At 32.8% G+C, this 16,227-nt stretch overlaps 1 protein-coding gene across 1 annotated transcript in view; it reads left to right on the top strand.

Moving 5' to 3' along the window:
* The window catches only part of LOC130895172 (peroxidasin), an 82,753-nt gene that overhangs the window by 18,586 nt on the left and 47,940 nt on the right, over nucleotides 1-16,227 (top strand). The window contains exons 2-3 of the mRNA XM_057802349.1: nucleotides 9,814-10,029; nucleotides 10,088-10,159. Of these exons, the coding sequence (XP_057658332.1) occupies nucleotides 9,814-10,029; nucleotides 10,088-10,159 (288 nt within the window). The remainder of the gene's footprint in view (nucleotides 1-9,813; nucleotides 10,030-10,087; nucleotides 10,160-16,227) is intronic.

The raw sequence follows: 16,227 nt of genomic DNA, 5'->3' as shown, positions 1-16,227 counted from the left end.
TAATCTTCCCAATATAGAAGACATTTTAGATAATCTAGGAAAAGCTACATATTTTACTACCCTTGATCTAGCCTAAGGCTTCCATCAAATTGAAGTCCACCCAAATTCAATCGAAAAAACAGCTTTTTCCGTACCACATGGTCACTACGAGTTTTTACGAATGTCATTTGGTCTTAAAAACGGACCTTCCACTCTCGAAAAATTGATGGATAACATTCTCCGACCTTTTCTCCACAAATGTTGTTTCGTCTATATGGACGACGTCATAATTTTCTCTAAGTCCCTTCAAGAACACTTGATTCACATTGCTGCAATCTTTGAAACATTCCGAAAGGCAAATTTGAAAATCAAATTAGACAAATCTGAATTTCTGACGAAAGAAGTCGCTTTCCTTGGTCACATTGTGACTCCTGAAGGCATTAAGCCCAATCCTAGTAAAATAGAGGCCATTAAAAACTTCCCTATTCCAAAGACTGTGAAAGAAGTGAGATCATTCTTAGGACTCATTGGATATTACAGAAGATTCATCCCAAATTTTGCAAGAATAACATCACCCTTTTCTCGATGCACTCGTAAAGCAGCTATCATAGACCCAACGAATGTCAATTACAAAGAATGTTTTGAGAAGTGCAAACAACTCTTATGCAATGCCCCAGTTCTGCAGTACCCAGATTTTTCAAAACCTTTTGTTTTGACAACCGACGCCTCCAATATTGCCATTGGCTCTGTATTATCACAAAACAACCATCCCATTTCGTATTACTCCCGAACTTTGAACTCCACCGAGCAAAATTATTCAACTATCGAAAGAGAACTTCTGGCAATCTTAGATTCCTGTAAACATTTCCGCCCGTATTTGTATGGTCAAAAATTCACTGTCGAAAGCGACCACAATCCTCTAGTATGGATTTGCAAAATTAAAGACCCTACATCTCGGTTAGCCCGATGGAGACTGAAACTGGAGGATTACAATTTCGATGTAAAGTACCGCAAAGGCAAAGAAAACCGGGTAGCCGACTGTCTTTCCAGAGTACAGGTCAACGCACTTTCAAATTCTTCTATTTGTGCCGAACCCCCTGATCCCCACGATTTTGATCTAGACGAATTCCTTGAAGAATTCGACAAAAATCAATCTCTCAGCGAGAATACCAAACACACCGCAACCGAAAACCCGATTTCCGGAACTCCTATATCTGAAGATCCAATCAATTCAGCAACAAATCAAATTATTATTGTCCCTAAATCTAGAGAATATGACATTATTTATAAGAAACCTTTCAAAAAACATAGATATACCGTAAACCTCACTGACAATTGGATAACAGAAATACCTGATGCTCTCAAAAAAATACTTAGACCAAATGAAAAATTCGCGATACATGTACCCCATGAATTTCGACCCTTTATCTGTGATTACTTTAAGAAAACTTTTGACTCGACCGTTAAGGCTATTTTTTGTAATAAGTTACTACAAGACATAGAAGAAGAACAAAGACAAATAGACTGTGTAAAACAATATCATACCGAAAATCACAACGGCATACTCGAAACTTACAACCATTTGAAAAATCAATTTTATTGGCCAGCCATGCAAACTACTATTTCTAATTTAATAAATCAATTCGAGATTTGCTTAAAAAACAAATATGAACGACACCCTTATAAATTACCTCAGCTAGGCCCATTATTAGGACAAAAACCTTTCGACATAATTCACATTGACTTGTTCCATTGTAACAAAAATTATTATCTAACGATTGTAGATTCATTTAGCAAATATGCTCAATGCTATGAAATCTCTGATAAAACTTCCGTATCAATCCTTAGCAAGCTAAGACATTATTTTTCTCACCACAATTACCCGAAAAAAATTGTTTGCGATAATGGCACTGAATTTAATTCTGCTGTAATTAAGGAATTCATGAAACTCCACAAAATTGAAATACATTTCACAACGGTCAATAACTCATCTTCTAATTCCCCTGTTGAATGATTCCATTCCACCCTTATAGAAAAACTTAGAACACTACGAGACCAAAATCCAGATGATCCCTTAGATGATACTTTCACACATGCAATTCTAATGTATAATCAATCAATCCACAGTTCCACTAACTTCTCACCTTTTTCAATTCTTTATGGCCCCTATGCCGAAGAAATACATTTCGATTTTGATCTTCCGCTATACGAAACATACAACCAAAGACATAAAGACGAACTCCAACCATTCATAATAGACTTATATAATAAACAAAAAGAAAAACGACAGAAAATTCTAGACAAACAAAATGAAAATACTGAACCAATTCCTGTAATCGATCCAATTAGTTCTGTATACGTAACTAAGAAAAAACATCGACCTAAACTAAGCTCTCCATATTCTAAATTACATCCAAAAAAACAACTCAAAACTAAAATTGTTGGTAAGACCGACAAACAAAACACCACAAGTACTCACTTAAAATTCGCAAAACGACTTCGTAACGTAAAGAAAAAGAATATCTCAGATAGACCTTCTTTACAGGACGACCCTATCCCTGGAACATCCGCTCAAGATACAAGAAATCTCCAATAACGGCTATTATGCAGAAGACATAGGCAAATCAAACGAGATAAATAATTATCATAGACATATTTTACAAATTAATTTAGAAAAATTAACTGATACTTTAGAAACGAACCCTAATGACCTTTTCGATTCACCTTTGGAAAATGGACCTTTAGCCCCTTTGAAATTTCAATATAATTACCTTTTAAACAAAGCAAAAGATAATCTTCATAAAATTACCCGTAAACATAAAAGAGGTTTGTTCAACTTCCTCGGAACAACTATTAAATATATATCTGGAAACCCTGATGATTATGACTTGGAATTATTGAAATCACGAATTACTGCTGTAGAGGTTAAAGAAAATGAAATCATTAACAATCTTAATAAAGAGATATCTTTTGGACACTCTATTGATACGAGATTTAATAATCTTCTAAATTTGATAAATAATAATAGTAAAATAATTGTGGCTGCAGTAAACAAGTTATCATCCGATTTCAATGGATACGTTGCACTTCATAATGAAATTCTAAACCTTCAAACTATAAACGAATTCCTTTTGAAACTGATTCGAACTATAACTTTATCCCAACAAGACCTTTCGAATATTGAGCTCTTTACTTTAGATGAACTGGAAACTTTAAAACGAGAATTATTAGAAACATATTCTCGCAATGCCCTTTTAATCAGTGACGAACATCCCTATCAATTAATTGAAGCTTCTAAATCATTAGTTTGCGTTACCACCAAGACCATGCTCATAATACTGAAAATACCCATCCTTTATCCTCATTCTTACCCTACATCTAGAATCTACCCAATATAAGATCGCAATGCAAAATCCCGAATATAGAGAATTGCACCAAGTCAATCACAACAGAGAACTTTTCACAAGAAACCAGCAAAGTAATTCTATTAGGAATAGTTCATCCAACCATAATTCAAAACCAAGAAATTAGGAGAAGTAGCATCTTAATGACAAACGAGCCAATTACTATAGAAGGAATACGATACAATAAGAAAATTGTGCAAGAAATTACAGTGCCGCAAGTAGTCCCAATCAAGCTGCATCCGAAGCACGAAATTATGCTAGAAAAACTCCAAATTCCAGAGATGCACGGACAAGTTCAACCCATTGAACCAATCCCACTCCTGCCGCAATTTTCCGCAGGACTCAGTATTGTTTCTTTAATTCCAATTACAATTACAAGACAAACAGTCTCTGTAAAGAAACGAAAAAGAATTTCCAGATTTGTTATATGGTCCCAAACTACAACCCACTCAAATCCAGATTCTCCAAGATTTGTTCTCAGAGACTTCGAGGACGAAGTCAACACCAAAGGAGGGAGGAGAAATGTGAAAGGTCCCCGACACTGCCTCACGACCAGCGGATTCCAAAGTGCAATAAACAATATTCACATAGTCAGCGGATTCCAAAATACGTATCAAATAAATATAAGTTCATTGCATTAAATTAGGATTCATTCATTGTTTTGTTACTGTTCATTGTTAAAATATTGATTTGTCTGTAAAGTTATTTTCTGTAGAAATTATAAGTCGTTTATTGTAAATAAAAGTACTTTTTAAAAAAAGTTAAAAGTGTCTCAAAGAACATTTCTATACATATATATATATATATATATATATATATATATATATATATATATATATATATATATATATATATATATATATATTTATATATATAAAAAATTGAAGTTTCGACCAATTATTAAATAAACAAATAATTTTAAAACAGAAGAGACCTAAAATTAAAAACATTATTACTATTACTGTATCCCACCACTTTAATTGCGTTTGTTAGCTGAGCCGGTTAAGGTGTCAACTTCCGGATTCGCAGGTCGTGGGTTCAAATCCCGTTCACGCAGTAAAAAAAGTTTCTCCCTACATCGTAACAAATGTTACAACTGTCTGCCCTCTATTGAAGATTTACTATATTAGTTGCATCAGTATTAATTTTATTATGTTGTTCGAGAAGCATTTCACATCCATTCACCCTCTGTTGGAGATTTATTTGACAATAAATCGAACTCAAAAGTGGAAATAGTTTAATAAAACATCACTCAATAATTCGTGTGACTGACACACAGATGGCGCTGCCATTGTTAAATTAATATGACGTTTATGAAGTACCAGCTTCCCAAAGACTATGTGTGAAATTTCATGACATTTCGAGTAGTCATAAAGAAGTGACAGCCATTTAAGTCAAGCTACTTTTGTTTTTTTTTCAAAACAATTTATTATTACTTCTTGATAAAAAAATGTATAAGATTCAAAAGGGTTTTCCGGACTATACTCCATCGAAAAGAACCATTTGTTATTGGTTCGCTGAATTTAAACGTACAGACACCCATGATGGTAAACGTTATGGTCGTCCAATTGAGGTGGTTATTCCAGAAAACATAAAAAAATTACACAAATTGATTTGCGTGAGATAGTTGAGGCCGTAGAGATATCAGGAGGCAGTGTGTTCATAATTATGCATGAACATTTGACCATGAGAAAGCTTTTTTCAAAGTAGGTGCCGCGTTTACTCACAGTCGATCAAAAACAACAACGTGTTGATCATTCAGGGCAGTGTTTGGCCATGTTTACACGTAATGAATCAGATTTTAGCGTCGATATGTAACAATGGACGAAACATGGATCCATCACTTCATTACGGAATCAAAAAGATCATCATTTGAGTGAACTGCAGCCGGTGAACCACGTCCGAAGCGTCCAAAGGCACAACAATCAGCTGTGGTTATGGCTTCAGTATCTTGGGATGCGCATGGAATATTATTCATGAACTACCTCCAAGAGGGAGAGACAATCAATATCGAATACTACATAGAGTTATTAGATTATTTAAGTGCAAAAATCAAGTACAAATTGCCTCATATGTCGAATAAAAACCATTATTTAACCAAAACAATGCAAGGCAACGATGATTAAATGGAACGGATCACACTTTGTATTGCTTCCTCTTTTAACCGTATAGTGCAGATTTTGTCCCCAGTGACTACTGGCTATTAGCTGATCTCAACAAAATGCTCGCCGGTAAGAAATTCAGCTCAAATGAAGAAGCAGTTGCTGAAGCTGAGGCTTATTTTGTGGCAAAATACAAATCCTACAAGCACGACATTAAAAAGTTAAAGAAGCGTTGGAATGATTATATTGATCTTGAAAGAGATTACATTGATGAATAAAATCAATTTTTGTCAAAAATGTGTTTTTTTAGTTAGACGACTTATTAATTGATGGTTATTTAAATGTAAAATAAAATAGATATGAATTGAAAACAACAACATATATTCAATTATAAAGAATAAAAAATTATTGCAACGGAATCAAGTATACGAAAAAGAGAATTTTTAGAAATGATTTAAATTCATTAGAATGAAATGATAAAAAAGATCTAAATAATTTAAGTAAAATTTATTTTTTAAATTTTAATAAAACTATGAAAAATTTGAATATTTTTGAAACATAAAAATTGCTTTTTCATGTTAAAACGGATTTCTATTTTGATTTTATTTTTATTTTGATATTCAGGATATAGGTGATCTATTGATTAATATAACTACGCAAATTGTCAATGTGAGTCAATATCATATTTTGATAAAAACCGCAACAGGTCTAAATGTCAAATTTTTATTTGTCTTTAAAAAATTAATAAAAGAAAAACTAATTTTAAATCAGGAGAGACCTAAAATTAAGACGAATTAAATTATATATACTGAGCACCCCGCATTATATAACAATGACATTAAGTTTCTCTTCATGTTATTTTTATAGGTATTTAGAACTATGATTTTTTATTTGACTTTGTTCTTAAATTTCAAATCTCTATTTGCGATTAAGATTATTTTACTTAGTTAGTATCTAACCAGTTATAAATATTTCAGATCGTTTTCGCATGAAAATCTCACACAAGTTGATTGAGTTTTCGATATATTTATGCATTTTATATTTAGAAAGTATTTGAAAGTTTATTGTCACAACACTTACGTTATGCTATCAAGAAACGGTTCTATGAACTTTTTATGAATATTTCAGTAAATCGCCATTAATTTCAGTTTTTTTATAAATAGTATAACCGGATGTGCTTCTAAATATTATGTCGTACAATTAATCATCATGTGATGGAATGTTCTTTATATCTAGAGCATCTTATAGTCATATTCAGTATTTATTAAGTTTTCAGTTTATGCCTTCTCTTTCGTAAAAAATGCGGATTTGTGTGTGAATCAAAGTATATTACTTTTAAAATTATACAGAATTTCCAAGTTCTCAATATCTAAGGAACTATATGCCTTTTCCCTGTTGCTTCTTTGTAGATATCGTGAAAATCGAGGACAAGAGGAAGTAGAATATATCAGCATAATAACCGGCGCATTCCAAATCTTCCATTAGTTGATAACATGACCGTTGCTAAGACGAGAATGTGGTCACCCTCTTCTCAACCCTTCATAATTCAATCAAATGATGACTCTAAGTCAGACGACTCTGACTAACATAATTATTTATAAAGACACTTTGGAATTGAAATGTTTTTTTTTCATTTGCTTTATTGGCAGAGAATTTTTTTTTCCTTTATGGTTTTTGCTTTGAAATTTCGTTTTCCAGAAAAAAAACAAATAAGGTACAAAAAGGGATCAGTTCACGTCTGGTACTTTGTTTAAACCAAACGCCCTTAAGGCAGATACATTTTACTTGTCTATTTACGTTTTATAATTTAATATTCAGTTGTAGCAAGTTAACGAGGTATAATAATGATTTTGTTCTAAGTTCCTAGTGGAACTTTATTTAAGTGCATCTGACTAAATAACGGCGTATAATGCTGTCCAATCTATAAAAATAATAAATTTTTAAAATGAGGTATCTACGCCTATGATAGATCAAGAAAAATTGTCGGCAAGGGTTTTTATAATCTGCAAATGATATTGGAAGAACTATATGTACAGACGAACATGCTGGGGAAGCTACTACACAAATCCTAACAAAGACCGACGTGTGACTATTAATTATTAATATATTATTAATTTCACTTTTTATGACATTAATAATGGTTAGAGGTAGCAATACTAATGACAGCAATTAACAGTTTGTCTTAGCAGAATAAATAGTCCCTAGTTAGGAGTGTAATTACGCATGAGAAATTTTTTCCTCCCAATGTTATTGAAGACGTTTGTGTACTTTCTACAGGGAGTAAATGTTGAACTTTCGTCCCTGCTCCTAGGGACGAAAGAACGTACTTTCGACCGAGGTATGAAGAAAAATTCATTACAATTCAAAAGTCTGAATAGAAAACTTCGCAACTCCAGATCCCCATTTTGTATAAAGCTAACCTCAATCCGTGTTAATTTAATTATACTGTTTTTCTTCAATTATTTTTTCGAAATTTGATATCTGGCCACTATTTCTATCCTTTATCAAACAAACAGTTCAAGTCTTCAATATTTCATCGTTAAATTTTTGGTTCACTCTTAAATTTGCTGCTATGAAGTTACGAGGTTAATGATGTAAGTCGACGATATGTTAAGGTTAAGTTATTTCTACTTGATGTGGTCGGGGTAGAAGAGGCTGGAGCCTGATTTTCTTATACGCCTCTATCAACCTTCCCGTTCTATCACAACTTTACATAAAATATGGAATTGGAATATTATCGTTAACAATAGAAGCTCAGTTAATAAAGCACGTTTCTGTACGAACATTTTTTGCATGTTTATCATACTTGTTGCTAATCCAAACTTTAACCTACTGTTTTGGTTCTGATAGAACTGAAGGATAAGCTAATATATTTGTTCCAATTAACACCTTTCTATTATAGCATCGTCGTTTAAAATGATAATAAGGATCGCAGTAATTATTATTTGTGACCAAGTGAATTCACCAAATCTTATCGTCAATAGGCCAATTTTTTACGTATGATACCAATGTCAAGCCTCTTGGAACTATCGCTTTAATTATTCCAAATATATGTCGCATATTTCGAAGTATTGAAGTCCAGAGAAGGTTTAAAAGGTGAATAAATAAGAAAATGCTCGGAATTAAATAAAGACAACAATTTGTTGTTGATGTTTTGTCACAAATTAAATTTCTGAACGCAACCATAATATTTGACAACCAACTAATATGTCGATCAATACTCCAGACAAAGAGTGCATCCTTCTATCTTTGTGAGTGACGATAACCACTACGTGGCGAGAACTTTCTCTACTACGGTGATCCTTTGTGATAGTGCCATTTCAAGTGCTCTTTTTCTTTGATCGAAATGCGAGTATTTTTGCAGCGAGATGAAACTGTAAATGTGTTTGTGAAGCAGCTGTTAGACATTGGAAATAATAAAGTCGAAGTTGACACCTCGACCGAATTCATCACATTATACACAGATTTCTATTACATCACAGACTCAAGAGAGGAGCTTATTCAGCCAGATATAGCGCAACAGTTCAATATCAAAAATCCAGATGTCGAGGATCTCAATGCGATCATTCAGAATTTTCTTCTTTCTATCCCATGGGGTGATGATGGAATTGCCTGGATTACCACCTTTGTCAGTCAAAAGTAGGATCAGTCTTCATCATCCTGCGTAACAATAATCAACCTCGACTATGAACTGGAACAAGACTGGCTGTGAAAATGTGATGAATTACGTCATTGAGGCAACAATCATAAAAGGAAAATACAAAGGAGAGAATGTCTTGATTCCGCATATACCGAAGATTCCAGCCATTAAATTTTAAACGTCTGGCCTCTGCCATGACCATAAATAAACCGCAAGCCAGTCGTTGGAAGCTTGGAATCAATTTGGAGTTTCCTTGTTTCGGGCATGGACAATTATACGTCGCGTGTTCGCACGTCGGAAAACCGACATCTTTGTTTATTTAAGCGCCACAAAACAAAAGATATAGTTTATTAGAAAGTTTTAAATTGATTAACAGACTGTATCATAAATGTGTGCATCTCTGCCAATATCAAATCAAAACCTTATAAATAGCCAGTATTTCAGGAAAACTCTGTATTGTAAGTAAGCAACATCATGTGTAATTAATTGAAAATAATAATAAAACTTCATTCATACCGAGCTTTTTTTTTATTTGTTCCAATAAAAAAAGGATTCCTTTTGTTTGTTTTAAGTTTATTTTATACAAAATTAGGTCTTTTATCTATCGATTGACGCAGTACGAAGACTGCCGGGTCAGCTAGTGCCTTATATTTTGTGCATTAATTCAGAATTTTATCTCAATTTGCAGGGACCTCCGATTCAACAAGATAAAACAAATCCCTTCTGGAACGTTCAATAATCACAGAAAAATCTTAACTTTGCTTCTAAACTACAATCTACTGACTTCTTTACAAAGTGGTATATTTGATGGCTTGGATAATTTACAACATCTGTATTTGTATTACAATAAAATTCATTTCATACACCCTAATGTATTCCAAGGCATAAAAAAACTGGAAAGGCTGTAAGTAGTGAATCTTGAATCTATTTAAAATTTTCATTTTATTTTAATTATTTTGTAGATATTTACACCACAACCAACTAGGTGAAATTTATCCAGGAACATTTTCAAATCTTCTGTCGTTGAAAATATTGTAAGTTTAGAAATATAATGAAATTATTTATACAGTGCCATTCAAAAGTACCTTCCACCTTCTTATCTTTAGAACGATTAAGAATAAATATGGTGTGGTAAGGTCATGATAAACAATAAAATTTTAAACAAACCCTATGGTAAATGACATTATGAAATAGATTCATCAATAATTTTGAAAAGAGTGGTTGCTTGACATAGCGACCTTGTAACGTCACATTTGACAAATATGTCATCTATCATCACTAATAGGGACTTTTACAATTCTTATTATTCATATCGAGCATACTGTTTACGCTATCACCACACCAACACTCATAATTAATTTGCCTGATATGCGTTTCGATAAACCTAAGAGACTGTGTTGTACTGAATACTTAATAAACAATATACAAATTTCTCTAGTTTATGAATAATCGTTCAGAAGATAAGCAGAAGGAGAAACTGGTGAATAGCACTTTGAAACAAAGTCTATCCTATTAGCTTTAACCTAATGAATAAACAAAATTTACGCCACAAACTCTAGTTGAAATATTAATATAAGGATTCTTGAGAAAAATATTCATCAGCTATTTGATTCTATTTCCTACAATTTGTTTTCTTTGACTAACAGTCTGGGGAAGTAAGATCAAAAAATCTGTCAATGAAAAAAATTAAAAAAGTAGGGGTCACAAATTTTTTTACTTTAGTGCACCGACCCCTCATCACCTTCCTAGATTTCTGACTAAATCCCGTGAAAGCTCGAAACGCAGCTTGCAAGCACATTTGAAAGCACTAAAATTCTATGGTATTTTTGCTTATAACTTTTTCTGACGTACTTGCACAAAAAATCGTAGAGATCAAATTCATAGGAAATTATATGTCCTACACGATGATGGAATTCGATTTGTGAATTGAACATTTTTTCGACTTAAAATTTTTCAAACAATGAAAAGGTCGTTTTTTAACTGGCAACCATACTGAAAATAGCCGTATAGAGATCAAAACATAGGGAAACATAGACTGTCTGCTATAGAACATTTCCGTTTTTCAGATTCGGAAAATTCAAAATGGAGGCCGCAGAAATCGGATATATATGCTTCTTTCCAATCACGCGTCCTTTTGGACACATTAACGATAGCGAAACGCGGTTGATTGCAATCGATAGGGCAAAAGTTATAGTTTTAGGTACAAAATAAAAAAATAAATTTTTTTATATAACTTTTCTTAAACTTCTGTTGCTTTGTTTGTCCTCATTTTTGCATTGTAAAAAACATTATACTATAACCTAAAAGGTCACATTTTGGGAAGCTCATCTCATTGCAAGATTTTGTTGTATTTAAGATGTACAAAGATTTTGTATGCTTTCAAATTCCCAAATGGGGCGCCACTCAATTTTTTAACCTAAACTAAACTGAGAAAGGTATGGAAAATAGGTTGAGGTATTTTTAGGAATAAAGCTACTCGTTAAAAACAAAGTACAATGATTTATAATTGAAATTATAAAAAAACCCAGGTTAAAAAAATTACTCACAACACTTATGAGTTTGTCGGTTTACAGAAAATAATGAAGTAAATTTTACGACAAAAAAAACTAATATGAGTGGATCTGACCTTTAACAACACATAAGGCTCCTTACTTGTCTGGAGAAACGCGGTTGGTTACAATTGATAGTTATAGTTTTAGGCAAAGCGGATAAATGGGGGGTCATGAACCTCCCCCCCTTAGCTCGTTCCAGGACTTAAGTGGATCATTAATTGAACATAATGATTTTATTTATATATTTTGATAACATATAGATTTCATGTAACTACATACCTTCATTATATAATTAATTTAATATAATATAATAACTTTGTATGATAGCAAACGTTTGGGAATGAACGCATCAAAAATTTGAATTTTACCGCGCCACACTTGCTGGCGCTTATCGACTACGTAACGTCTAGCTAGACCTAACCTCAATCGGAATCGGAACGACTAAACTTCAACATATCATAACATAGTTCTAAGTTAAGAAACTAAAATTTCTTCCTACCTATAATGTATTTTTAAGTATACCTTTATAAGTATTCTTAAAAATTGTTGCTGCAAATTCATTAATTACAAGAAAAGGTAAGTAATCAGTTTCTTATTATTCCAGTGCGTGTGTTTTAACTTAAATGCTATTGCTATGCTAAGGGTTTTCATGCCAAAAAGCGAATATAGTAATGAAGACATTGAAACTGTGGAACAACTAGCTATCATCTATACATTATTACTAGGTAACATCCCAGTTTCTGTAATTGTAAATGAATATCGACTGTGGATGGTGAAGTAGCAGGCGTGGCAGCGGAGACAGGACATACCGCAGTTGATTTCTGATCTTATTTTAAATTGTGACATCGATATGTATTCTAATATAAGAACATTTTTATATATTATAGCTACACTACTTGTCAGTGTAGCGACAGCAGAAAGGTCTTTCTCTACGTTGCGCAGAATTAAATCGTGGCTAAGATCTTCAACGGTTGAAGATCGCCTAACCGGACTGGCACTTCTCCACGTTCATAAAAACGTACCCATTGCCGTAAATGACACAATAACGAGTTTCGGGAGAAGACATAAAAGAAAAATTGATTCATTCAGCACGATTATGGAATATAAATAGGCTGCCTTATTCCATGCGTGGTAGTGCTTCTATGGACGTCTTCAAGAGAAGAAGTTTTTTATGAGTACTATGAAGAATAAATATTTTTTGAATGCAGCCAATGACACAACGCTCTTTAAAATCTGTATTTAATTAGTACAGAGGTGTAACAATCTTATCCAATAATCACAATTTAAAAATTTTCAATAGCACGGTTACAGTATGAAGTGAACTTTGAGCTTCTATATCTTGGCTTCTAATTATCGTATTTAAAAAAAATTTTTTTTGAGATACGCGTCTTTTAACTCCAAACTCATCTCAAGTTAAGGCTCCAATTTTATATTTGCGGAAGTCGTGATATTTACGACTGAGAATTTGACAATTGGAGAGATAGTTACCTTGTTCTTTTGGTCAGCGACCGTGCTAGCGTGAAGATTAATTTCTTCATAGACTTTCGAAAAGCGGGATTTTGCCGGTCTAAAGGAGCCTTTCGCCGATTAAAAAAATTCTGGAATATAAAATTGTTAATTGACTTCTCATAACAAGTAGATATAGGTTCCCTTCGTTAGAAAAGAAGGTAAGATCCTTTTTTTGTAAAAGCACAAATAGTTCTAGTTACTGCTTTATGAATTAGGCAAGGCTCCAAATTATAGACTACCTTTTTTTTTATTGCATTCAGGAAATGCTAAAATTTAAGTTATGAATTATTTTTTTAATCTATAAATTGGCAAAATTTTTCACAGATTGTATTTTGTACACTTTTCTTTTTAATTTAATTAGGGACCTAGTTTTGGACATACGACCTTTATTGGGGATCTCCAACCTTTATCGGTGGTTAAAACTTAGACGACTTTAATTTGGATTTAACGTCAAACTTCGACTACCTAGTCAATTAACTGAATGAACTTCTTTAATTCCTAACCGCATTCCACGGATATGGTCCTATTTTTATTCTCCAGACAAGTGGGGAGCATTATGTGTTGTTAAAGGTCAGATCCACTCATATTTGTTTTTTTTGTCGTAAAATTTACTTCATTATTTTCTGTAAACCGACAAACTCATGAATGTTGCGAGTAATTTTTTTAACCTGGGTTTTTTTATAATTTCAATTATAGATCATTGTACTTTGTTTTTAACGAGCAGCTTTATTCCTAAAGATACGTCAACCTATTTTCTATACCTTTCTCAGTTCAGTTTAGGTTAAAAGATTGAGTGGCGCCCCATTTGGGAATTTGAGAGCATACAAAATCTTTGTCCATCTCAAACACAACAAAATCTTGCAACGAACCCTGGCAACACACATTAACATGATAAGCTTAGTCGGAGCCCAAAATGTGACCTTTTAGGTTATAGTATAATGTTTTTTACAATGCTAAAATGAGGACAAACAAAGCAACAGAAGTTTAAGAAAAGTTATATAAAAAAATTTATTTTTTTATTTTATACCTAAAACTATAACTTTTGCCCTATCGATTGCAATCAACCGCATTTCGCTATCGTTAATGTGTCCAAAAGGACGCGTGATTGGAAAGAAGCATATATATCCGATTTCTGCAGCCTCCATTTTGAATTTTCCGAATCTGAAAAACGGAAATGTTCTATAGCAGACAGTCTATGTTTCCATATGTTTTGATCTCGATACGGCTATTTTCAGTTTGTCAGTTATAAAACGACATTTCGAAAAAATTTTCTTTTTTCGGAAAATTTCAATTCGAAAAAATTTTCATTTCACAAATCGACTTAGGTCATGAAATTTCCTATGAATTTGTGCGAGTACATCAGAAAAAGTTATAAGCAAAAATACCATCGAATTTTAGTGCTTTCAAATGTGCTTGCAAGCTGCGTTTCGAGCTTTCACTGGATTTGGTCAGAAATCTAGGCGATGAGGGGTCGGTGCACTTATGTAAAAAAATTGTCACTCCTACTTTTTTTAATTTTCTCTTTATATACTTACTTCCCCGGACTAGTAGTTACAATACATGGACACTGTATCAACACTTATTATTCAAAATTATTGAATGAAGATGTATCAGTTATATACATGGTCATAGGCCTAATTTGAAAAAGTTGCGAGTGTATAGTATAAGTAAGAATAATGTAATATAAAAAGTAGTAAATTTTTCTGTAATCGATTGGGTTTACATGCCGTAAATTATAATTAAACGGTTCGTTAATCATGAAAGAACATTATTAATGATACGTATGTAATTTGAAAGCAAATTATCAAAACTACAGTTTAGAAAATTGTGAAATTTTTATAGAAGTGAAATCAAATAAAACTGGTCCTAAGATTGGACGATCAAAAACCGTGGGTAATAATGAAAATTCCTCATTATTATGAAGAATGAATTTCATATGAAGTCATAATGCATAAGGTGCATTTATCGTATGTATTATTGCTCTCATTTAACAAGTGTTTTCCGATCAAGCCTAGTTTATATTAATTAATACTACAGTTAAATGCCACAATTTTAAACATGGTGTAATACTAATTTTAGATAAATGCCGGAATATTGAAAAAAATGTTCATGACATGATGACCACTGGACACTGGTATGATTTCCGGAAGACAAACACAATGTAGGGGAGATTGTTGTATGTACCTTGAAACATTTTTTTGAAATCTTCACACAGGGAAAATTGAAATAATTATTGCAAGGACTTGAATGGGTCAATTTGTGTCCGTTCATGTATCAAATTCGCAAACTAAATTTTTAAAAAAGTTATGTATTAAGAGTGGGTAACACAAACATGGTATTGCTCACCCTCTTGTACCTTGAAACGGACAGTAAAAAAATAACAAATTAACAGATTTGAAAGACGAACTAATTAAGAACTTAGGAATAAATTGTAAAAACTCATAAACATCACATTTTTTTATATAAAAATTTTGCATTTAAATAATAAAAACCTCTTTTTTTTTTAAATTCACACTCATAGGTCTTCCACTTTTTGTCATCAATAAATTATGAGACCAACGACCACACTTAATGCACCGGCTCCATTTTTCACCACCTTTATCAGCATGCATTGAATGTCCGCAAAAGTAGCATTCTTCCTCTGCACTATCTTCGTCATTTGTTGACACATAGGGGACGCTATTTTCACTTTCGGAAAGGTCTCCACGACCTGATATTTTTTTTGCAACTTTTGGTGGAATTTCTTTGAACGGGGAAACTTTTGAAGTTGATTTTTTCCCAAATTTAGGTCTTTGGTTACCGATTTTATTTTTTGCTCTTGTTTCTTCTGATTTCATCCTCCTCTGGGGTATCGGTTGCTATCATTATTTTTCCAGTCTTTCTCCCTTTCTTTCTGTTTTTCCTGGCTAGTGCTTTTGGAAACGGCTGTACTTCTGGCGAAATAAATCCTTTTCGAGGATTTCCGTATTTAGATTTAAAGGTTCTTGGTTCTGAAAGAGTGAGACTGTTTATTAGTAGTAAGAAGGTTGGACTGTGGTATG

This window comes from Diorhabda carinulata, chromosome 6, assembly GCF_026250575.1.
Source record: "Diorhabda carinulata isolate Delta chromosome 6, icDioCari1.1, whole genome shotgun sequence".
Lineage (NCBI taxonomy): Eukaryota > Metazoa > Arthropoda > Insecta > Coleoptera > Chrysomelidae > Diorhabda > Diorhabda carinulata.
Note: the sequence above shows the minus strand (reverse complement) of the source record. Positions and strands in the feature narration are given on the sequence as shown.